Source organism: Pieris brassicae, chromosome 5 (assembly GCF_905147105.1).
Source record: "Pieris brassicae chromosome 5, ilPieBrab1.1, whole genome shotgun sequence".
Lineage (NCBI taxonomy): Eukaryota > Metazoa > Arthropoda > Insecta > Lepidoptera > Pieridae > Pieris > Pieris brassicae.
Window position 1 is genome coordinate 13,743,534 of NC_059669.1, and position 25,670 is coordinate 13,769,203.

General features: G+C 34.8%; 1 protein-coding gene across 1 annotated transcript; it reads left to right on the forward strand.

The window, feature by feature from the left end:
- The first annotated feature begins 1,453 nt into the window (after positions 1 to 1,453).
- LOC123709674 (fatty acid synthase-like) lies at positions 1,454 to 25,670 on the forward strand. The gene is made up of 40 exons (XM_045661168.1): positions 1,454 to 1,702; positions 3,884 to 4,030; positions 4,670 to 4,862; positions 5,975 to 6,095; positions 6,826 to 7,029; positions 8,372 to 8,488; positions 8,571 to 8,749; positions 9,029 to 9,171; positions 9,328 to 9,531; positions 9,821 to 10,007; positions 10,175 to 10,337; positions 10,646 to 10,815; positions 11,123 to 11,274; positions 11,362 to 11,545; positions 11,614 to 11,762; positions 12,383 to 12,567; positions 15,276 to 15,395; positions 15,517 to 15,626; positions 16,130 to 16,320; positions 16,602 to 16,753; positions 16,914 to 17,171; positions 17,540 to 17,654; positions 17,844 to 18,086; positions 18,338 to 18,769; positions 18,984 to 19,133; positions 19,302 to 19,414; positions 19,780 to 19,930; positions 20,322 to 20,493; positions 20,952 to 21,064; positions 21,289 to 21,447; positions 21,816 to 21,988; positions 22,068 to 22,214; positions 22,400 to 22,609; positions 22,972 to 23,080; positions 23,591 to 23,723; positions 23,883 to 24,033; positions 24,099 to 24,246; positions 24,458 to 24,634; positions 24,774 to 24,876; positions 25,039 to 25,670. Exons 2-40 carry the CDS (start codon positions 3,884 to 3,886, stop codon positions 25,593 to 25,595), a joined length of 6,885 nt encoding a protein of 2,294 aa, XP_045517124.1. The 5' UTR covers positions 1,454 to 1,702; the 3' UTR covers positions 25,596 to 25,670.

Sequence of the window (25,670 nt, forward strand, 5' to 3'; positions counted from 1 at the left end):
TTCTTCTTATCCGGTACACTCCTGACAGAGCGATCGTGATCGCTATGTAGTAGTGGTATTAGATGGAGCAGATGTAATGCGCTTCACGACATCATCGTCACCAGACCTATACTCTGTCAATGTACAAAAATAGGTATACCTCAATAGAAATCTTATTAAATACGTGTATACACAAAGGCGCACGAGTGGCACTACGCTAACCAAGTGAAAGTGTGGGCGCGGAACATTCAAAAGAAGAGACCTCCACCTCAAATTCTTACTTGGGACCCTTAGATGCTATCTCTCCATACGTATCATAAATAGGTACACAAATATAGCCAGCTGTCTTCTGAGGTGTAGCTAGTCATAACCCACCATAACCGAGACGAGAATTGTTAAAGCTATTTTCAAGAATCACGGCAAAGAAAGGACTTATTACATAAGGCCCTACCTATGAAGTTAGCTAGGTAGTTAATGATAACAACCAATCTCAAAAGAATACATCCTCTTCAGAGGTCACTCCGGCCTGTCTGTACATCATATTGTTAGGGAGCATGTGTGGTTTTTAAGTCACTATGTGGAACCACCTGCCCACTGAAGTATTTCCAAACCACTAAAGGGTCTAACAAGAAAAGAGCGTACCAAACAACGCAAACGCGAGCTTTCTAGCATTAAGTGTCCATGGGTGGCGGTATCGCTGAATATCAGATGAGCCTACTTCCCGTTTGCCTCTCATTTAATATAATTTAAAAAAATACTGTGGGAAGCACACACAAATACGTAGTTTCAAGTTGAATCTAGCCAGAAATTAGTACATACATATACATCATTAAGTTTGAAGTCATCACAATAAGCACCCATTTCCGAGCAAGACATTTCCTTTTGCACACTGTGGAATCAACTTTCGGTGGTGGTCTTTTCTGGGAGATCTCCAATTGACTCCCAAAAAGGGTAGTCATTAATTCCCTATAGTATAAAAAAACAATTCTTTGAAAAGGCCAAGGCAAGCCTTGTGGTCTGTGAGCATTATTACTTAACCTCTGGTGAGCCATTAGCAGTTTGCCCCTGTTCAAAAAATTACGAAATAGCAAATATTTTATAAACAATAGAATTGATAGATCCCATGATAGAAGACACTTCTCAACTTTCTGGTGCGACTTACATAATGCCTTATATTATTGAACAATAAATTAAAAAAATACAAAATTAAACTAAACATAATTGATTTATTTTGGTAACATTAATGAATGTGTAAAAAAAGTCTGCTTGAATTATGCATTAATTTTAATTAATTCACTTAAGCAAATTACTAATTTTCTAGTGATACTATTACCCTATATGGGTTCTGTTCACGCTAAATCGGTGTCAATCAGAGAAGGATGACAATAATTGTCGTTTTGACTTTGACACACGAACCGGGAATGGTAGGTGGGTTCCCGGCGTAATGGTGGAAGAGAGTTAAATTTTAACCGCTGTCGCGTTTGCACCGCATACCGTATAGCATTTACTTTTTTTTTATTCATCATGGAAGGATCCAGTGTTTGGAGTGAGATACGAACCGCCAAGTGCTAGTTTTAGTCTTATCGATTATTCGATTCCTTTTTTTATTATACTAACACGCGACAGCCGAACCAGCGCATATTATTTCACCGAGGGAAGGGAGCATCCTGGATATAGCTTCCGGATACCCAGGCCTATACATCTTTTTTGATTCTCGAGCCGTGTATGTATCATATCTCTTAGTTGGGCATATTTCTTTTTCGTATCTTCTTTAACGTATTTTGGTTAAATTGCCGGTGGGTATTTTCTTACCTGTATAACGAAATCTTTAAAATAGATTTTTTTAAATATTATATGTATTTATAAATCTTCTATCCGTATTTCGTATCCCATATTTCTTATTTACGTATTTAATAATAGATTGTGCCTGATTTCGGGAGAATGATCATGCGTAATTAATATCTACCTACATCACTTTTTTTTAAAAGTTGTTTCACAGTTAAGTTTTTAAATAAGTTAAGATTGGCGGAAAACTCTAATAATCGATTGTCACCATCTTCACTTGGTGCCAATTAAGCTCCTGGAGTTTCTGTTTCACTACAGACGTGTTTAGGCCAGGTTCTGCTGGAACACAACACTTATGTTAATTCTAGCCGTTTCTAGTCAATCTCTAGTTTTAAAGGATAGTTTATAGTAGAGATACACATTTAGCATTTGTATGTGGAAACAATTATTCATAGTAAATGATCCACTCCATCTAGGCCACCGTTTGCAATGCTTCACGGAACTTTGACCACAGTAATTTCCACATAATATTATCATTTCGGAGTAATGCATCACCACCACAAACAAACACACGATTTAATGTATATATATGTTGAGGAAAAAAGTTCAATATATTTTCGGCGGTGACCTCTTCGATAATAAATATGAATTCTTAAACCAATTTCAATCAAAAAATAACAATTTCACGTTTATATCACTTGTTCAGATAGTGAGTACTGCAACAACAACCTTTTTAGCATAGGCAAGGACTATGAAACAATTTTTATTAGATTTAATTCACAATTTAATTACTTACTTAAATTTACGTGATTCCCTAACGAGTGGATGTTATTCTGGAATATGTATACGGGTTGTATTCGGTAGTGTATGTACTTCTTGAGTTCGATGACGACTAAACTTTCTCTTAACATGACAAAGCAAGTAAATATACTGCTTTGATTACGATATACTTTGTAACTTTGGTTTGAGGCTTTGGCCTTTTGAACTTTATAAACGTCATACCTATTCCTAAATTGTTTTGCAACTATAGAAATACGTACGTACGTCGTTAGTGGCTGTTGCAAAGCGTTTTTTCAAATTTTAAAATACTTGTTAGCAAGTTCATTTAAATCTCTGAAATTAAATTCTAAAATAAGTTTAGTCTACAGATTGTGAGGTTTTAGAAATAGGTAAATTTTAATACATTTTTAATTTTTAATACAGGTTTACTAAGACATTTCAGACATAAATGGAAGACACTCTGTTCTTGCTTTCTATTTTTGAATTATATTACGTACATAATGAATGTTTGTATCGCGTGATACCAAACTTACATCTACATCAACGCTATAGATATCGAGAGAACTCACAAATATACAATATATATAGTATTCATAACCCACATTATAGTTACTATAATAATTAAAAATGGATAACTACTAATAAGACACATTAAAAAAGGATTGGTCAATGTGGCAGAGACCTCTCTGCTTTCAATTTAAATAGTACTTTTTAACTATGTACGTTATAATCTTTCGGTATAAAATTGTTGCATTATAGTCTGTATTTTTTATGATTATATATATCTAAGCACCCTGTATCTAATAATATATCAATCTCGAATAAAATTCAAATTTACGAACCTATTGACATTTATTATAATTTATTGTTAATATAAGTGACTCAATGTACTTTCTTTATTAGTTAGTGCTACGTAAACAAAATAATTATAAGAAATTTGTCTATAGTAATAATAAGCAATTTACCACTATCGTGTGAACGCGGAAGCATTTAATAAATCGTGTGTACTGTAGTGTAACTATAGTGGGCTAATTTTAAATAGATCGTTTATAAAGAACAGTCTAGGTTCTGAAGCCAGCGTTTTTCGATTGATTGATTTTAATCGATTGCATAGTCGAATGAACTACGTTTTTAACGAGCTTACAATGTTATTGTGAATACAATTATAGTAATTTATTTAAATTTTCTGGGATTTGCAATTGCATTGGTTTAGTGAAAAAAATCCATAAACGATAAAGGGTTAAAAGTATGACACATATTTAAAACTGTTTTTTTTTAATATTATAATGTAGCATTTTGATATAGACCGACCGACCGATTGACAGTTTCTGTTGTATAGATGGCGCCAAAACCTCAAGATTTTGTCGGTTCAAAGGAAGATGAGTGTAAGGCCTGTCTTGACGATGCGGTTGTCATCTCTGGTATGTCAGGACTCTACCCTGACTGTCGCAGTGTAAAGGAGCTCTCGGATCTGCTATACAATATGGTGTTTATTTTGTTATATTTTTTTAATCTTCAAATCAACCAAGTCTCAAGTCGCCGCAAGCCATGCAATCTACTAACTATGAGCTGGCAACGATCGATGACAGGAGTCCAAAAAAATTGTCTACTAATAAATACCAGCAAGAGTAAAGTAATTATTGGCATCCCTTATTTCACGACAAGGATTGATTGGTCCAGGATACCTACCTCCTGTTCATATCGACGGTGATACTTCAAATATTCGACGTACAGTTAAAAAAATTGGGGGTTTTACTTGATCAAAATTTATCCTGGGATCAGCATGTTAATGAAGTTAGCCGAAAATTGTACGGTGCTTTCGACGTCTTAGTAATTTTCTTCCCTTTAGCACTAAAACCACACTGGCACAATCTCTCAAAGTAGCTGGTCGTCGACGATTCGAATCGCCCTTCGTTGAATATGGTCAAGCGGAAGGAGCAATTCTACATTACTATAATTTTACTACTGTTGCACAGGTTTTAGTTTCAGTCAGTAAGAAAACAGGTGTAGAAGATGTTGTTTTATCACGATATCCCGCTCACAATCTGCTTACTAAACTCAAAGTACAGGGCCTGTGGGGAATGTCTTGATGTGTAAATATGACATATATAACATTGTTTTCCAGGTCAACCCTATATCTGCCGAAAATCCACGTTGGGAATACATCCATCCAGAAGTAATTGACAACATTGGCAAAGCACCCGACATAGAACACTTCGATGCTCAGTTCTTCAAGGTGCATTATCGCCAAGCCTATAGCATGGATTCCATGTCTAGAAAGATCTTGGAACAATCGTACCAAGCTATTTATGATGCAGGTATTATTTTAATACGATACTTCTCCTTTTAATTCCTACAAGTTATAGAGTATTATAACAATTTAAATAAAAAAAACTCAGTGGTACCTTTATGATCCGGAGAGATTAGATTACGGATGTGATTCTTTTTAAAAGTAAGAAGGTGATTAGGCTCCTGACACAGGCTGTTATCTCATCAGGCATTCCATTGTCCTCACGATGTTTCACATACATTTCAATTTCATTGGTGTACAGCCGGTGATCGAATTTACGCCGAAGCTACTACTTCAACAGTTGCTTATACTTAAAATGTAAATTCTATCTGATATAAAAAGAAATTGTGATTGCCAAAAAATCTTGTTTTATTATTATTATAAATAAACATGTAAATAAAAAGTCAATGGCGCTTCAACCTTTTTAGTTTTGGGCCTCAGATGTCTGTATCTGTTTCATGATCATTTGTTAATCAAATAGGCAAGTAGGTGATCAGCCTTAAGTGCCTGACGCACGCAGTCGACTTTCTGGGTCTAAGACAAGTCGGTTTTCTAACGATGTTTTCCTTCACCGTTTGAGCTAATGTGAAATGCGCACATAGAACGAAAATCCATTGATGCATAGCCGGGGATCAAACCTAAGACCTCAGGGATGAGAGTCGCACGCTGAAGCCACTAGGCCAACACTGATCTATATATTAAATGTAATATCTGATTAAACATGTGATGAGGAGCATGATGTAAGGGTTGCAGGTGCTTACAAACATTTTGTGAAAAGAGCAAAAAAAATTGGCGATTTAACGAGAAAAGTTTTCCAGCTCTTCTTGCCTTTCATATACCCGTGATTCGAGGTCTGGCAGTTAATTTCAATTAAAAGCATTACTTTTTTACTCAGGTTCATAAATGTACATTGAGTTACTTAATGTTAACAATATCTGACACTTTTATTTTTTAAAGCGTTTCAAAAATTATTTATGTTTCCTTTTAGTCAAGCTCTTAATTATGATTCTTATGGTTAAATTTATCTAAATGTGACTAAGTTGTAGTTCTTGTTGAAAAATATATCAAAATAAGCAATTTCTACGCCTTATTGTTTTATAAATTAAACAATTGCTATTTTAACACGGTGTATAATTTCAGGTGTAAACTGTGAATACCTTTCTGGCAAAAAAGTGGGCGTCTACGTTGGGAACTCTTTTTCGGAGACTGAGAAGTCGTGTGTTTATGTCAATAATATTAATGGCGGTTTGGGTATTGCTGGGTATGTACATATATTTTTTACTAATATTAGACTCCAGAGAGTGATGCATTATAACGGCCACATTGTCCGGAAACCTCATGTCAACCTTAAAACGCCTAACACGATGGACTGACCAGATACCACAAAACCAGGGCTGGTCTCTAACTCCATTCGCCTAACTAGAAATTATAGGAGATGGAAGCAGCGTTGGAGTAATCTGCCAAAGCGGGATCGAAAGCATCACGACGCAAGCTAGCAGAGAAGAACGTAAGAAAACTGTTATAAGTAGCTCAGTTCCAAAATTTTTATATAAACATTATTGAACAAATCGTTGGCTATTAAAATATATTCCCGTCTTACCTCCTTTGGACAAGCAAGAAAGTTGGCACGGCCGCAGAGAAGGCGAAAAATATTAAGAGTCTTTCCTCCAACTTTGATTTTGTTTCCTTTGGAGTAGAGGATCTCAGGGTACAAGTGTGCTAATTAAAGAATAATTTGGCGCCTGATAGATAGTACCGGTCACCCCAGAGCTGGTGCTTGCCTTTTAGTACTTTTTTTTTGTGATTGTGCCTGTGTAGTTTTCGTAACGTAACCTACATTGAAGATTACGGTTCCTTATGAATGGCTGTAAACAGTCGTTCGTTATTAAAAGCTCAAATGTATTCTATGCTCTATAAAACCACTCGTTGACTGGTTGGGCTTATTATGTTTTATTATTAATCAAACGTTTGATGATATCATAATCTTGCAGATGCAGTAAAGCTATGTTCGCGAATCGTATCTCGTATTGGTTGAACTCCAAAGGACCGTCAATGGTTGTGGACCAGGCCTGCTGCAGTTCCTCTGTGGCTTTAGAACTCGCCTACCAAGCAATCAAACGTGGGGATTGTGAGTCGGCTCTCGTAGGGGGCTCTGTTCTATGTCTTCACCCACATTCTTTTATCCATTATGGAAGGTAAGTAATAATAACAGATTAAATCTTTTTAGAGCAGGAGTGGCGGCTTAAGTCCAACGTGATTATTCTTGAAAGAAGTTACTATTAGTTCCACCTCCATGACCCTATAATATCTAAAATTAAGTCCTCCCTTGGGGTAGACACAGAAAATACTGTTTAAGTTATTTCAGGCAAGTACATATAAATAAAAATATTGGCTTAATCTGGACGCCAATTTGAACTTCAACCTTCGATTCGCTGTTACAAACTTAGTTCAAGATAAGGGAAGCCATATAGTGAAGAATTCAACCAAGTCAAAATCCAAAACGTTTTACGGCAAACATCAGCCCTAATTTTGGCTCTTAATACGTTTTAGACTTTCCAAAATTAGGTCAACTAAATTGCACGCGTAAATTAATTAGGTTAATTTGAATATTTGCATTATCAATTGCCTTTTGTGTGCAAATTCTGTTACAAATTAGTTTTCATTATTATTTAATGTACAACTATGATGTTTACGATATGATGATTGTCAGTAACAATTAATTATTTAAATACGAAAAATATACTTATAAGTATTGAAATGAATTATAAATAACTGAATTTTTCTTATTATGTTATCATGATGACATTATGATAATGATATTTAAGATAAAAATAACAATACTGCTAATATAAATTAATATAAGAGATAACTATCCTTAAAATATATTATTAAAGGGACTATCCCTTTAGGCAAGATTCCAAAGATACTGACAGCGTTCTAAACAGCTAGACTAATTCTTTGTCCGAGGTAGCTGCCAGCTCTTAGGTCTCTGTGATGTCGACATATTATATGTTTTTAGATTGTAGTCTTGTGTTGTTTCATATTAGGGTCCTTCTTATGAACTTTTAGATTTTCCTTATATGTTTTCGTTCGTTTACCCATATGAATTTTGCCTCAGGTTCCATCTGTTTCTATGTCGTTTTATTTTTATAGATAAGAAGTTGATCAGCCTTACATTTCTGAAACACGTCGTAAATTTTTATCGTACGGGCAACATCCTATTGCACTCATAGAAGGATCCATTCCTGATGATCTACACATTTAACAACTTTATCTGAAGGCCTAGTAGCTAATACTGGTTATATACAGTATAATAAAGATGCCAAAATTAGATTAACTAATGTTAGGAATAATAACAATGATAGAAAAGGTACAAAAACTGCAGCAATCGAGTTGCTTATTCAGTATTCAGCTACAAACGTATATAGAGGTTATTATGTGGCTGTGAAATTATTGCATGAGTCTGAAGGTACTGCAGCGATAAAGGTTTACTAGTATCATCCGTTCTATTATAATTGATTTGTATCTTATTTGCAGAATCATGCCATTGACCAAGGATGGAAAAACAAGATCATTTGATCAGAAAGGATGCGGATGCGCTAAATCTGATGCAATTAACGTAATATTCTTACAAAAAGCGAAAGATGCTGTCAGGTTATATAAATTTAATTTATAAATATATTTAAAATTAAATATAAATTAAATACCCTTATAGAACATAAACTAAATTCAACAGAGTATACGCAGAATTGGTGTATGTAAGATCAGAATTTACATCATTTGTGGAAGGCGAAGAAGGTCCTAGGTTTGGTTTCTACCGTAACCCAAAAGAGGTTGTTAACTTCATGAAGAAGTTTTACGACGACGCCAAGGTTTCGCCGAAAGAAATCGAATATGTTGAAGCGTTTGGTTCTGGTAAATATAAAGTCTATCTTATAGAATATAGTGCAGTAAAACTACGATGAGTTGACTTAAAAACGTGTGTAAAATCAGTGCTGAATATAACGTTAGAATCTTCTTCGCTAATATGAATAGCTTTCTGTGACACAGGTCACTGATTTTTGGGAATAAGTATTTCGGATTCCTCGAGATGTTTTCCATCAACAAACGAGCAAAAATAAATTCCTTAGACGAATACACCTGTCATAACAGCGTTAACTAACATTATATTATCCGTATAATTGTCATTTTTAGGGATGGTGGAAGCTGATGAAGCTGAACTAGAAGCTATTGATACTGTTTTCTGCGAAGGCCGTACAGACGCACTACCAATCGGCAGTGTTATGTCAAATATTGGTTATAGTGAGGCAGCTTGTGGGATATCTTCTATAACTAAGGTTAGAAGAGTAATTATCCGTCTTAGTATGTAAGAGTATTCTGTGATTCACATACGTCTAAACATGATTCTGAGTCTTCCAAGTACTGAACTTTGTGACATACTTTAATAATTTAAATATATCTGAAGTGCCTTTTTCTATATTCTATCTTTCCAGGTGCTACTGGGTTTTGAAAGAGGTGAATTCGCAGCGAACATCAACCTTGAAATGCCGCGGGATGATGTACCAGCTATCCGTGATGGTCGAATTAAAGTGATCACGGATCATTGTCCAACTAATCATGGCTATGTTGCAGTCAACACTTTTTCAGTTACGGGCTCAAATGCCCACGTCCTTCTCAGAGGACGTTATAAACCAAAGGTTTGATATTAATTAATACGGTTTTCAAAAATTATAAAGTAGGCAGATTTCTTTAAGTCGCTTTTACTTTGTTTCATATTTATTTTAAATGTATCGTTTTTCTGAATAACCAACGACACTAAACATTACAAAACTACGTTTTACCTTTGTAGTTTTGTAATTCATCAAAATATCCAACCCTAGTTTAATTAATTAATATTACGATAGTGGTTAACAATCTATATTTACTCCTATAAAGGGAGACTTGGTTGACGCGTGGTTATTTGGCTATTATTCATCTATCCTACAGGACACACTCCGATATAAAAGCAGCATTCCCCACCTAGTAGCGATATCCGGCAGACAGGACTCTTCTGTGAGAAAGATTTTCAACGATCTAAAGAGTCGGCCAGTGGATCCCGAGGAACTAGCTCTCTTCCGTAATATTCATAAGGCCCCCATCGCCGGACATTTGGGACGTGGATTTTTGCTTCTTGGTAATATTTTCTTCATTAATTCATTTTCCCCATCAAACAAACTTTACTTTAAATTATTTACTATGACGTCTTAACTCTCCTAATCTGAACTTCATACAATTCTGTTGTAAATCATAATACAAATCTCTAAGCACTATTAAATAAAACATTTTATTAACAATTTTAAGACACAAATGAAGACAATGAAACGGTAGCCCTATGTGAGAAATGCGATTACTTCGATAACGCTGTTCGTCCTCTATGGTTCGTCTATAGTGGTATGGGATCCCAATGGACCGGCATGGGTACTCAACTCATGCGCATTCCAGTTTTTGCAGCTGCAATTGAGAAGTATGTTTCTGATTAACAACAAACTTGATATTTTTATTTAATTATACACTACCACGACATTAATTATGACTAAAACTCATAATTTACTATAACCAGTAAAAAAGGAAAATCTTCGCATTCTTTTACCAAAGGATTTTTTTTATTGTAGACCTATAAACAGTAGTTTCTTGAGATATTTTAGAAGACTTTATTAGTATTTATTACAGACCAGCTTCGACTGTTTTCTCCAAATTAAAACGTTTTTTGTTAATGCGATGATTTTGTATTATTGTCAATGAGTTTTTATAATTATATTAAAACATTTATAGGTGTCAACGTGTTCTGAAGCCAAAAGGCATAGATATTGTGGACATAATCACGTCACCAGATAAAACAACCTTTGATAACATCTTACACTCCTTCGTCGGTATTGCTGCTGTACAAATTGGTCTCACAGATGTACTGTACTCTATAGGAATCTTCCCGGATAAAATTATTGGTATATAAATTATTAAAAATTTACAATTATATGTAAACAGTATATTATTAGCTGTCGTGTTTACAACTGAGATTAACCAAACACAACCCGATAAATTTATAACGAAAAAAGGTTTTCCATATTTGCAAAAAATTAATCCAACATATACTGTTAGTTTGTTTAACAGCAGATCATAGGATTTCAGGCTTGATTCCTGAGTTCCCGATAATATTTTCAGTGACATAAATAAAACCGAAAGATTGAAAGTTGGTGGTATTTGAACATCCCCGTGCTTCGGGTGCGCGTACAATAAGTATGACGTTTTCAGGTCACAGTGTCGGTGAGTTGGGATGCGCATACGCAGATGGCTGTTTTACAGCCGAAGAAATGGTTCTTTCCGCATACTGCCGTGGTCTTGTCTCCAAACAAACACCGTTGATAAAGGGCTCTATGGCTGCAGTTGGTTTGGGTCATACTCAGGTAATCATATACTCTAATAGAACGTACAAAAGAAAACAATTAAACAATATTTAATGATCATGTCATTTTGAATATTATCTCCATCAGATTTCCAAATTATGTCCACCTGAAATAGAAGTGGCTTGCCACAACAGTTCCGAGTCCTGCACCATATCTGGCCCATCTGATGTTATGAAAGAATTTGTTGCGAAATTAACAGCTCAGAACGTTTTCGCTAAAGAGGTTCCTTGTTCCAACATCGCGTATCATTCTCGTTATATTGCGAAAGCAGGTAATGCCACGGTAATAATATACTTCCTAGATTGGGTGAAGACTTTATACAATACTTTACGTTCCAAGGTCCCGGCTTACACATGTACTTAAGTGAAATCATTAGAAGCCCAAAGCCGCGCAGTGAACGTTGGCTCTCCACCTCAGTTCCAGAAAACAGATGGGACGAGGAACCAGCTAAGTATTCATCTCCAGAATATCACACTAATAACCTATTGGTAAATACTTTATTGGTATTTCGTATTGGATCTATATCGCCATCAGACTGATTAACATTGTTAGGTACTATTTAAGATATATCTTCCATGCCTTAATATATATTATTATAAATATATTGAATATTATAAATTTTTGATGATAATAGATGTTGATAAATTCTTTACAGTTTAAAATAATTTAAACATATTAGTTGGTAATAATGTTTAAGTTTTTTATGTTGCGTTATATTTCGTTTCTTGATTTTTTATATGTTTACCATTACTACATTTTTATTTTTCTATTAATAAAAGCTTGCAATATACAAATTTTAACAAACAAGCACTAATAGGCAAACATGACATACACGAAGAGATAATACAAATATTAAACAAAAAAACTAAACGTAAATCATTCTACTTACATTATACTTTTACATAGTGTAATTTCTGTGTCTGTAAAATTTATAATGAATTATTTTCTTGATTTTCTGGAATGCATTTTGTTTTAAAACTTATAAATAAATACGTAAATGTTTTCCTTGACTATCATATAGAAAGTTATTCTCATTAAATCATGATATTATTTGTATTATTGACTTTCCTCTGCCGAAATAAATCTCCATCATATCTTTTTACTACAGAATCCAGTTCTCTTTGAAGAGATATCTCGCCATATTCCTGCGAACGCTGTGGTCATAGAAATAGCTCCTCATGGATTACTCCAAGCCATTCTCAAAAGATCCCTACCCGAAAGTTCCCAGAACATTTCGCTTACTCGCCGAGGACACCCTGACAATGCGAGGTTTTTATTAGAAGCTATTGGACAGTGAGTCTTGTATCTATACTGAACTATTATGCTTAAACTAAAATAATAATTTTAATGTACTTTGTAAAAAAGAGACAATCTTAAAATTGAAAAATAAATAAAAGTAAGAGGGAATCTAATTTTATTATCTGTATGTAATATGATTATCGATTACACCGAAATCTTAGTTGGAGATTTAGAGATATCTTGCTAGTCAAAATCCTAAAACAAATAGGAGGGTAGTTCGGGTTGCGTGTGTCAACACAAGTCCCGTATTTATATTTCATTTAAAAATATTATTTGTGGAAAATAAGGTTCAAATATATTAATAAAAGTCATATATTAACATAAAGTGACGAATACATATATAGTTTAGAGCAGATTACGTCAAAAATAGACGTAAAATAAACTGTGAACAGAACACTAATTTAAAAATTTATATGCAAATAACTTTGTTCAAAATTACTATATTTTCTATAAATATGTGATTTCGGAAGTGTATTATAGTGACTATAGTGAATTGTGATACTATTGTGTTGTGGATTTTGTCGGTAGTGTAAACCAATAGCTACGTGACTAACAGAACAAGTATTAGTCATTCGCGACAAACGTCAATAGAAATTAGGACCTAAATCAGAATTTCAACGTTTCAGCGAAAAACTGATATAAAAGAAACTATCAACCGGAATGTAAATAAAAAATTTAAGCAACTAGAAATCAAAAATGAACTTTTGGAAGAAAAATTGGAAGTGCAACTATTAAAAATTAACCAGTTAGAGAGAATAATTCGGTGGAAAATTTTTTTTTGGAGTGGAAGAAAATGAAAAAACTTACGGCGACTTACGAAACAGAGTTCTTGTTTTTAAAAGTTAAATGTGATAACAATGGCATAAAATGTGTTGGGAAGCTTGGTAAAAGAGCAGAAAAAAGCAGATCAATAGTCCTAATGCTTTCAACAGTTAGACTCAAAGTTGATATCCAAAATTGATTGATTGAAGTTAGTAAAGAAAGAGAATAAGGGAGATTGGCGATCCTTAAATATGACAAAATATGGTTGAACAAGCGAAACCAACAAATTTTAAAACCAAGAACGGATAAAAATAAAAGAACTCCATCAGAATCTCCCGCATCGTCGAGAAACAACCATAAAAGAAATAAGACTGTTAACCAGCACGCGAGGAAGTTACAGCAAAAAAAATATATGTCCAGAAAATTGCTTAGCTATAGCAACTACTTCACATTGCTCACCAAATGCCACCGCAACTCAAGCCCATTTGACACAAATAATATAATACAATAACAATTATCAGCGCCCTCTCCACCTCTCCCACTACGGCCGGTCCCCGCAGGAGAGCCAGACCACAACCCTCCACTCTATTCTCTATTTATCTGCACGTACAATGCAAGATCACTTCTTTCAAATGAGAGACTTATTTTGAGTTTAAAGAAGCTATTTCAAAAATAAAGTATGATAACATTGGGATTTCTGAGATTCGAAGAATAGGATATAATATGTTGGAAGACCCAGAGCATATTTTTTTGTCACTACGGCCAAAATAAAGGGTAACAATAAGGAAAACCTAAATTACAAACATATTTTGATAGTTTTATAGCAATCATCAGTCAGAATCATTCAATCAGAATGAGTATGTGTCCTAAATTTAGTCTTTGAAGACGCACATATTTCAATTATTTAAGCATATTCTCCTACCAGCAACACCAATGACACAGGGATATCGTTGTTTTACGACCAACTCCAACAAGCATTTGGATATTGATCAAAGCAACAAAATCTTTTATTCTGATGGGAGACTTCATCGCAGCAAAGAACGCATTATAGGTCATTATTGTTATCTCAAAACAGAGAAATTATATATATTGTTACGAAGACGGATCGACTGCAATGTTTCTAGATTTTTCCACTAGTTAGAGAACTTTTCAGCAGGCTGTAATATGATTTCTGACCGTTCCGTTCCGATTCCAGGAGAGGGTCAATCACATATGAGATAATTGTAATTTCCATAATGTTACCCTAGTTTTCAGGAAGCTAAAACCTTTTTTCAGTCGGTTTCAGAACATGTGTAGTAGAGTGGTGCAGTTTTCAGGCCTAGGTATAACCCTTTGATGAAGGAATATTCTAGACCAAACTTTCTAGGTGTGAGACAAGGACGAAATGATACGAGAGAGAGAGAGAAGATCAGAACTTTCTCGAAACTAGACTGAGCACTCTAGAAGGCCGTACGACAAGGACGGAGCAACGTGTGAAAGAGACAAAGAGTGCGGACGTTCTAGAATTGTGCAATCGCTACTCAGTAGCAAGCCCGCCTAGAGAGTTCTCGAGAGTTCTCTCTCCCAGGGATATATAAGCGAGCCTAAAGTGCGATCTCGTGATTACAAGTGATAAAGTACTGTGTGAAGTGTACATAAGTGAAGTAATAGGTGATTGTTTTGTGTGTGTTATAAGTGCATTTCTACAATTAATTTGTGCTCATAAATTCGTCATTGATTTTTCAAGAAATAAACCCTTGAATAAATCCACGGCATTTTCTATCCGATCCCCTAGCTCGTAACAATATTTTATGTGTGTGTATATTTTGTAAAAAAAAACAAGCACAACAAAAACAACAATTAAAAATACCGGCTAGTTATTTTAAATATCGAACACCAACTCAGAAGAAATACTAAAGTAATAATGGTAATTTGTATATTATATATCCATATATTAACAGGATTTATATGGAAGGCTACAACCCTAAGATTCAAGAATTATATCCCAAAATAGTGTTTCCTGTATCCACTGGCACCCCTATGCTCGCACACCATGTTGAGTGGGCACAATCTGAAACTTGGTAAGTTTTATTTTTCTCTTATTGACTACGATTCGTAACGCACTAGATATGCTCACTAATGGCAATAATTTAATATTTAATTGATAAACATTTAATTTGATTCTATAAACAACTGCACTAGGCCCCTACCCCTATTCAAGATGGAAGATCGTAAGAATGCTGCCGCGTGCCGTTTTGTTATTTCCATACATGACGACGAACATAAATACCTCCGAGGGCATGTTGTGAAAGGTTTGTGTAAATTTTTAAAGGCCTTTATAGCGAGGGAGAGTTTTTACACACCAGAAGCTTTGAAACAATTATAAATAACTTAACTGTTTTTATTATTATGTCATTATGATAATTTATATGAAATGCATGCCTATTTTTATGTGGCTGATTGTGCAATCTAAGCTTGGACAACAATTATGAATAACTTAACTGTTTTTATTATTATAGTATTAATATGGTTAATATTATGAGATGCATGCCTACTTTTATATGGCTGATTGTGCTCTATAATCTTGGACAACAATTATAAATAACGTAACTTTATTTATTATTATGTCACTATCATAATTAATATGACATTTGCATGCCTATTTTATATGGCTGATTGTGCGTTTTTTTATAATTCATAAATCTGAATGTACCAATTTCTTTTCAAATAAACGACATATAATTTTTTTATTGTTATTAACCTCGATTCGTCACAAAATTGTAATACCCATAAATCATAAAATTTGATTTTGTAGGTGTAAACGTGTACCCATATGCGGGAGCACTAATGTGCGTGTGGGACACTCTATCTATGGTATATGGCAAGGAGCGAAAGCATATATCAGTAAGATTCCAGGAAGTCCACTTCAAAGTACAACCTTTGTTGCACGAGCAGCATCCGTTACGCCTTAATGTCAATTTACATCGTGGTACTGGAAAGTTTGAGGTGAGTACAGTTTTGAAGTTTTTATGTGACCTGTCTCCTTTTAATGCCTCTTCATTACTGGAGGTTGGCCGTCAGTATCTTGAAGCGTGTCATATCCTCTGCCAGATGCAGAAACTCTTCCCCAGTCGCAACACTCGTCCAAACGTTAGGGTTTCGAAGCCATGGATTCTTCTACCAACACGCCGTTTATCCTGGATTTTACCCATTATAATTAACTGAAGGAGGTGGAAGCGCTTATAGTACGTGGCATGTATTTACGTCTAATTTTTGTTATCCTTCAGGTAACTACAGAAAATTCAGAAATTTTATCAGGGAACATAATTCGGAAATATGAAAGAGGGGTGGTAAAACTCCCAACAGAAACTGATGAAGAATTAATTTTAACGTCGGAGGATGTCTCCAAGCTATTGAAGACCAAAGAATATAATTTCTCGTAAGGAATAATTATTGATTTATTAATTTTTAATACCACAAAGGTTAAACCAAAATTGCTTTATGTATTAACATAAATAATAAGTATGTAATTATATTAATCCCCATATTTATCATAAGAATTTCAGATTTTTTAATATTTTATGATATTTTACCTACAGCGGAGATTTTTTAAGCATCAAAAATGCGTCCACATCCTTGAATCAAGCTAAAATACTCTGGGACAAGAATTGGGTGACGCTGATTGATGGTTTACTTCAATTAACTATGCTACAGCAAAGTCAGGATGCTTCTGAATTGGATTATATCCGTCAAATTGACCTGAATGTAAGAGAACTATTGAATATCGAGATGGATAATGATAATAACAATGCAGTTCTTGTCGATGGTTATGTTTCGGAAATCCTTGACGTTTCCTGGTAAGAATTATAGTGATTTATTTCTTCTTCTACTTTATCTCTATCATTCTCGCTTATATTACTTAAATGAACGTAATGAACAAGGTCCTTCAAGAAAAAAGCATATCAATTCTTAAAACGGCAACGCACTTGCGAGCCCTCTGGCATTAAGTGTGTCCATGGGGGGGGGGGGGAGGCGGTATGACTTGATATTAAGTCTGATGCTGATGAGTTCTGTTCTATAAGAAAAGGAATGAAAGGCCCTAATTTTGGTTTCAATAATTATTCAAAGCACAGAAGATTACGCCTAGACCAACTTGCCAAATCCGAACTGTGTAATGTAATAATAGAACCTTACTCTTAGAGAAAAAAAATGTTTAATTTACCAGGTGTCCTGGAGTATCACTTCATAATGTCAGATTCCGTTCTCTCCCGGTGAGCAACGGGAATGTTTCTTTAAAAGTGAACAAATGTGTGCCTCATTTTCCTGAGGGACTAAGTAATGTGAGTTTTTTATCCTATTTAATAAATGTGAAGAGATATAATAATATCCCCATAAGATAAATAATTTTTAGAAATTTATGGACCTTAATTTATATTTGTATATAAAATTAAACCGAAACTTCCGTTCTACGTTGAGAGCAATTTTATATCGTATAAGCAATACGTATAAAAAAATCACATTTATTACAGGAAACATCCGCGCTTTCGGTGTTCTTCCAAATGATAGCTGAAAATCTAAACAAAAGCACAATACATGCATTAGTTGTTAACCAGGCCAGCCATAATTTTGTTCAATTAAAAGCCATTCCACGAGAGATTCCGGGTGTCAAAGTAAACCTTGCATGTGTAGAAAAGAGTGCTCTTAACAAACTCACCAATATTGAAAACCAATTTCATGTATTGCTTCTATGTGACCTATCGATCCAAGAATCTGTAAGTATTTTTAAAGTTGTTAGAAATTTAAGTTTGGGGAAACCAAAATATCATTAATTACCGTTAAATACTATTTTAGTAGTTTTACGAGTGAGCTTAGTTAGAGATCTTACTAAAGCATTAATAAAAATAACTTTTAAAAAAGTCAAATGTATTTATTAATTTTTATAGAGATACAAAAACAAACTCTTTAATAATCTATAGATAGTACGATAGTAAAAAGATGTGATTCAGATGTGTTTTGTTTTCAGCTTACAGAAACCCTACATAACATCCTTCCACGTGGTTTCTTTATCATAAACAAAGAGTTATCTGAACCAAAACAAAGACTGGCTTCTCTCTACAGCCCATTGTCAATGCACAACATTTCTAATGCTAAAGTCCAACTGCTACGTTGGCGCCCAACCCCATCCTGTTCCAATTCTAGCACAATTGCTGTTGAGTCTACTAAGGATATTGCTTTATTGAACACCAGGCTTTCCCAACTTCCTCCAAAACATAACCTCAATATTGTATCCACACATCCATGCATCTCAGAGTTGAAACAGTTTGTACAAACACGGCAGAAAGTGGGCGTCGGAAACGATAACAATATATACTTGATTGAGCTAAACCAAACTTTGAATGAAGAGTGTTTGAGAAATTTACCATCTCTAAATTTAACTTTCAATACATTGTATCACGTAAGTTTTTATTGATTTATTATGCTATTATTATAAATTATCATAATCCTCCCTCACTATTTGCAATCTCTTGACAATCTAGAGAATCCTCATCTTCCATTGCTGTAATTGGATATATTATCAGAGAGGTGACAAACAGCACACTGCGTGTAATAAAAACCACTATAACTATAATCTTACTATAATCTCTATTTGATTTGTTTCGATCCTCTAGGGTGTCTTGGGAGGCAACTACTACCTGCCCGTAGGAAGTCAAGCGCAATGCACGAGAAATGCAATACTCCAAACCTCTAACATTGGAGATATCGATTCATTGACCTGGGTTGAAGCGCCTGAGCTTTCGGGAGCAGGGATTGATGTAAAGGTATGGACTTAACTGTCCTAAATCAAACTCACTGCCTTTTATCGTAAAAAATCTCAATAAAATCAAATTAAAAGTTCAGATGTAGTACGATGATTTAAATCTAAAATACTTCATTTTGTTACAAAAGTTTAGTAATTTAAATAAATAATTTTAATTTATTGTTTATAGGTACACTATTCAACGTTGAATAGCCTCGATGCAAAGAGGAGCATGGGAGCGATACCTGTTGATTTCCATTCGGACCTAACGTTTGGAATGGACTTTAGTGGTGTGACTGAAAAGTATGTTGTTTATATAAGTAATATTTATTCACAATCACAGCCTGTCATTCGACAAAGGCCTCTTCTAAATTTGTCCAAGGAGTTCTCTAGAATCCACATTGGACCCGATCCCTTTTTTATATCGTCCTCCCATCTTCTTATTTGCCAGCCTCCCTTTTGCTTTCCAGTACGTACATAACACTCTGTTACAGTTGGAAGAGTATAGACCTTAAACGGGTTGTGTCGACAAAAAGCCTGATGATTTTGATCCATTTTATGTAGCAATTTTCGAATGTTAAACCCTATAATTACACACTAGCTGCTTGTTTATTATATCCTTTGAATTATTCTGCTTTCTTGTCGTTCATTATAGACATATGTTTCAGTGGAGTCCGCGTTATGGGTATTATTAAATCGGGTTCCGTGAGTACTATGGTGCGAGCCAAGAGTGAGCAATTGTGGCCTGTGCCTGCGCATTGGACCCTTGAGGATGCCGCTACCGTGCCTTTGGCCTATTGTTTGGCCTTCTACTGCTTGGTAGGTGCTTTGGGGTACTGTACAAGTCTAATTTAATTGTATCACAATTCAAGAAATGCGATGACTAGGATAAATCAAATATATCCTAATCGCATTATTATCTATCTCATTATTAATTATCATTATGTTTGGTACCACTTCATGTTCTTAGTGAGATGACTGTCTAAACGTGATATTTATCTAAAATGTTCACTAAACTTTTTTAGGCATATTATTTTTAGTCCAGTAACTTATACTTCTGCTAGTATGGAAAAAATAGAAAAACATTAACCTCAATAATACTAAGTAGTTACAGTAATAGCAAGAGGACATGTTATGTTTTAGTCCTTTAATGTGTTTTGTATATATAAAACCCGTATAAAATGTCACTAAAATCATTGTTAACTTCTAGACCAGCAGGAGTAGCTTAGTACCTCGTATGAGAATTCTAGTTCATGGTGGAACCGGAGCATTAGGTCAAGCTGCAATCTCCATTGCACTCGCTTTTAACTGTGAAGTCTTTACCACGGTCAGCGACCAGACGAAGAAGCAATTCGTTAGAAAACTCTTCCCTCAGTTGAAAGGTATTTTCAAAGTATTAACCCAAAACCGTTGACCAGAGCAGTGTTGTCCTAGCGGCTTCAGTGTGCGACTCTCATCCCTGAGGTTGTAGGTTAGCCCCTAGCTGTGCACCAATGGACTTTCTATGTGCACATTCAACATTGCTCTAACGGTGAAGGAAAACCGTGAATCGTGACGAAATTGGATTGCCTTAGACTCAAAAAGTTGACGGCGTGCGTCAGGCACAGAAGGCTAATCACCTTCTTGTCGATTAGATTAACAAATGATCATGAAACAGATAAATCTGAGGCCCAGGCCTAAAAAGGTTGTAGGTCCATTAATTTATCTATTTATTAACACAAGAACGATTTAGCAAAATGAACCAATCAAACAACAACAGCATTTAAAGAACTTAAAAAACTTTAAGTAACAGAAATTATACTGGAGCGCGAATTTATTTGCCAATATTATTTTTTTCCAGAGGACCATATCGGTAACTCCCGCGACCACACCTTTGGAGACATGGTGATGTCAGCTACGAACGGTAGGGGTTGCGAAATCATCATCAGCTGCGCAAATAAGGAGCTAAAAAATGTACGTGTATAATCTTTTACAGTCATCCTTCAAATTAACTGTGGTTTGGTCCAAAATAAGACCACCATTAAATAAAATATCCTGAAATAAGATAACATCAATCAGAATATTGAATTTGAAATTCATTTTCTCTTGACATTTCATTTATTAAATTTGATTTGGCTATTGCATCTTTGAGCCTTATCCAAATAAAAGCCCGACAAAAACATTTCGTATATTTCCAGATCTCAATTAGATGTCTAAGCGAATATGGAGTCTATTACGATGCTAGTCTATTACACGAGCATGAAAACTTTTTCCTGGGAATGCATCACTTTACTAAATGCCGCTCTTATGCCACTATTGATCTACGCGGGATTTTCGAGAATGACAATGATATGAAGGTAAATTTTAACAAATTATTTAACTTACCTATATATACCTATTGCATTTACTGAATTTTAGATTAAAATGTACGATATTGTCTATATTATAATGAAGTTACGTAGTAGAACTTTGATCATATTTTAAAATTTAAATGAAATATTGTACATTTTTATTTTTATTTGAAATGTAACTTAACAATTCGTCGATTCCCGAGACTGTAGGCGGTGTTAGTGTTCATGAGCAGCGATAACACTCAACAACAGGTCGTGAGTTTTATTCCTTATAAGAAATAGATTCAGTCTCATACCTGACTTCGCCTATGCTTGATCATTACTGGTGGAAAGGTTACTGTCATATTTACTAGTTGTTGTCATAATATTTCTAGCGATTGCAAGTGCTCGTAAGCGAAGGAATAGCGCGTGGCTACGTACGTCCTCTGTCCCGTGTATCGTTCCCGCCCAGTGACGTCTCTCGCGCCTTCCGTCTATTGGCTGCAAGTAGACATCGCGGACGAGTGCTTCTTGACATGCAACAACCCATTCCTGATGTTAAACCAAGGTATCAATAAATACTATATCTCTATTTTTTTTATTTTTTACATTATCAAATCTATAGTTACGTATTTTAAATTTTTCAGGCTCCAAATATCACCAGAATCATGCAATTTGATCATATCAGACGACGATGTATTGGCGATCCAGCTTGCTGATAGACTGGTCGCACAAGGTGCTAAGCAACTTTACATTCAGGCACCTTATACTAACGCGTTCCTAGTTAAACAGAGGTAAAACTTTGTAAAACATTATTTAAATATATTAATTACGATAGACAAATAGAATCTTTCATCTTATCAATAATAATCTAAAATAATAATCACAAATAGGATTCTTTTTCATAAGTATCTACACCAGAAAGAGATGTAAAATACAGCTTGCATAATTTTATATTGACAAAAACGCTTGTTTCCAGATCGTGGAGAAGGGCTGGAGTGCACTCAGTAATCGACAGACAAGGGCTCTGGAACAAAAACTATTGTGATATTCTCATTAAAAAAAGTAGGGTTTTGGGAAAAATCGAGGTTATATACACGATTGTCTGTAAACAACAGAAGAACACTGATGTTACTACGTATTTAAACAATTTAGTATCACTCGTGGAAAACATAGTACCAAATCTCAAGTAAGTGATTTGTTCATGTAGAGGTGGCTTAACCTATGGTGCAGAGCATACGTTGCACATGGACGCAACGGTGATAGGAACTGGCTCTTTCAATAATCTTGCGCTCTTGTAAATTTGTATGTCTTCCATTTTTAACGCGGTCTCAGTAGAAGGCGGAAGGGGTTGCGCCTTTGTTTGCATAATTTTATTTAAACGCATCTGAGTTATCGATTTAAATACTCTCGTTGGTGATAAGCATTATATTATGATACTCTATAGGTCTATCGGACAGTTACAGGATTTCGATTTCTTCTCCATATTCTTATTTAAACAAAAGAAATTATGTAAATAATCTTCATAATGCGATTTTTTATTGAACGCAGACACCTTGCCGTTATTGATGTGGGTAATCGTATCAGTAATGACGAAGTAAGATCACCAATTGAGCATTATCGAAACTTGACAATTATCAAATCACCAGCACTTGAAACGGTAAGTTTACCTACGAAACTCACAATATCAATAAAAAAAAAATTTTGTGGTCCTACAACCTAATTGGATCTGGGCTTCACATTTTTGTATCTGTTTCATGATCATTTCCCAATTTAATAATCAAGTAGCTGATCAGCCTCATGTGCATGACACACGCCGTCGTTTTTTGAGTCTAAGGCAAGCCGGTTTCCCCACGTTGTTTTCCTTCACCGTCCAACCTCAGAGAGAGAGAGATGAGAGTCGCACGCTGAAGCTGCTAGGCTAACACTGCTTTTAAATGGAAACTTGTAATACTATTAATAAATAAATAAATTCAGTTAAGTATAGAATTTAGTATATAGATAGTATAGAATTTTCGAACGAACAACAGAAACGTCGCTTCAATTTGTATGTGTTTTTATTCTTCAACATACTTCAAATCATATTAGCAGTAAGGGTCTTGCGGTTTGGACAAATTGTATATATATATAATATAATTGTACTATTTATGATTTTGAACATATTCTGTAGGTGCAAGGTGCATTATCAATAAAGCCAATGCTAAAAGTACTGGAACAAGGTTTGAAATCTGAAGAACCTGTGGTAATTGTATATGAGCTTCCTGAGGAGAACTCTTTGTTAGAAGATATCGCTAATATTGCTAGTAAGTTTTTTGCTTCTTTGAGTGCTTGTGTTCATTATTCGCATATACCAATAACTGAACGCCACTTAGGTCATAAACAAATGGAAGAATTATGTTTGATGTGGGTTACGAAAACGTTCAGAAAATATTGCGTCGGTACAGATGATACTTTGTTTTCAGAATTTTGTCTACCAAAAAATCTTGTGAATACACTCACTCTTAAGGAGCTCTGCAAGGACTCAATCGCACTCATACCAGTAAGAGCTCACTTGCGCGATAAGTATCACATCGTTCTGTCTGAAGAGGAGATACCAGATCTTACCATAAGCCAGTATGTTCTGTTCCCTTATTATGATTCCTGTCTCCTTTAGAAACATTATATGGAGCTTTTTTCAGGATTAAAAAACTTGAAGAAAGTCTTATAAATTCGACATTTACGGATGTCGAAGGATTTGCAAGCTTTTACTCGCCCATAGAAGCTGATGAACTTCATGGCACTACGGAAATGGTCGTTCTTCCCACATTAATGAAATCGATAAATATGGTAAATTATTAATTGTTAATGACGTTAAAAGACTTGTATTTCAAAGTCATATTGAATTTTACACTAAAAATATGGCTAAACTTTGAAATTTCGTTAAATATCGATTCAGCGATATGATCAGCATAAACTGACCGTTCCATGAAAACATCGATTCTTCAGTTCATGATAGACAAAGTATGAACTAATATTTAAGTATTTTTTAACAACACAGGGGCATGAAGAATTTGACGTAAATCAAAAGTTCTTATGCGTGGTACCAGGTCTGGAAGGACACAATGGAAGATTCACGCTTTTATGTGAGAGACTAAAGTTATTAGCATTAGTACTCCAACCTGGCTTGTCGCATCCAGATGAAACACCTCAGGAGTTAGCAGCTAGATTTGCTAAGGTATGAACGGGTCGACTATCTGATACAGCTGTGTTCAGTCTACTCCATGCCGTCTTGTCTGAATAAAAAATCCTAACTCTAGTTTTTTTAGGAAGGAATATTTTTTCATGTTTTCTACTCACTACTATCGTATTTTTAGGTTTTGATGAAAAGAACTGGTACTGTCGGTCACTTTTATCTCTTGGGATATGAGACTGGTGTCATAGTGGCGTTAGAAATGGCTAAAATTCTCGAGGAATATGGTAAACACTAATTTTATTTCTGTATGATGTACCTTGCAAATACATAAGTTTAATTAAAACAATTCTTGATGTATTTGATAAAAACACTCTACACATCGAAATATTTGCATCAGACCATCACAATATTTACTTATGAGAGCCTTAAAAAACGTTTTTTATTAGGTCTCGAGGGAACTGTATTCTGTTTGGGTGGAGCTCCTAAAGATGTTCTGGCAGAAGTCAATTATATTCTTAACCAATTTAAGAGCGAAGAAGAACTGCAGAATGAATTAATACAACACATGCTACGTATGAACTTAGGCAATGATAGTTCCAACGTTCAGCTAAAAGGCACCTGGGAGGAAAAAGTATCTTCATATATCAAATATCTTAAGGGAAAAGTGACTTCATCTTTGCAATACAGCCGAGAATACGTCTTGTGCGCATATGGCCGTATAAACCAAATCCGACAGTGCAAAGTTCAAGTTACACCCCTTAAATCTCAGGTCATATTCCTTAAGTCCAGAGTGTCAGTTGAATCCTGCGATTCCTACCAGAACTATTCTGAACAACCTGTGATTGTTTATAATCTAAATACATCTTTGGCCAATGTGACTAAAGATTTGCAGTGCACGGCAATCGTTAATAGGCATTTAGAGGAGAAAATTCTGAAAGCTTTTAATAAAGCTAATCTTTGCTTTACCTACAGTTGCAAGGCTAATTCAGGTGAAGATTATTAACATGAAGTAGAAATAAAACATTTGGTGGTTTAAATAAAGGGGAATAAATGTATACATAATTTATAATTAACCAAG

What these genes read in the sequence shown, in the direction of transcription:
- LOC123709674 (XM_045661168.1), top strand. Translation starts at nt 3,884, where the DNA reads ATGGCGCCAAAACCTCAAGATTTTGTCGGTTCAAAGGAAGATGAGTGT. An exon ending in AGAATGACAATGATATGAAG is followed by an intron (nt 21,448 to 21,815) that starts GTAAATTTTAAC and finishes TAATATTTCTAG; the next exon opens with CGATTGCAAGTGCTCGTAAG. An exon ending in TAGCAGCTAGATTTGCTAAG is followed by an intron (nt 24,635 to 24,773) that starts GTATGAACGGGT and finishes TCGTATTTTTAG; the next exon opens with GTTTTGATGAAAAGAACTGG.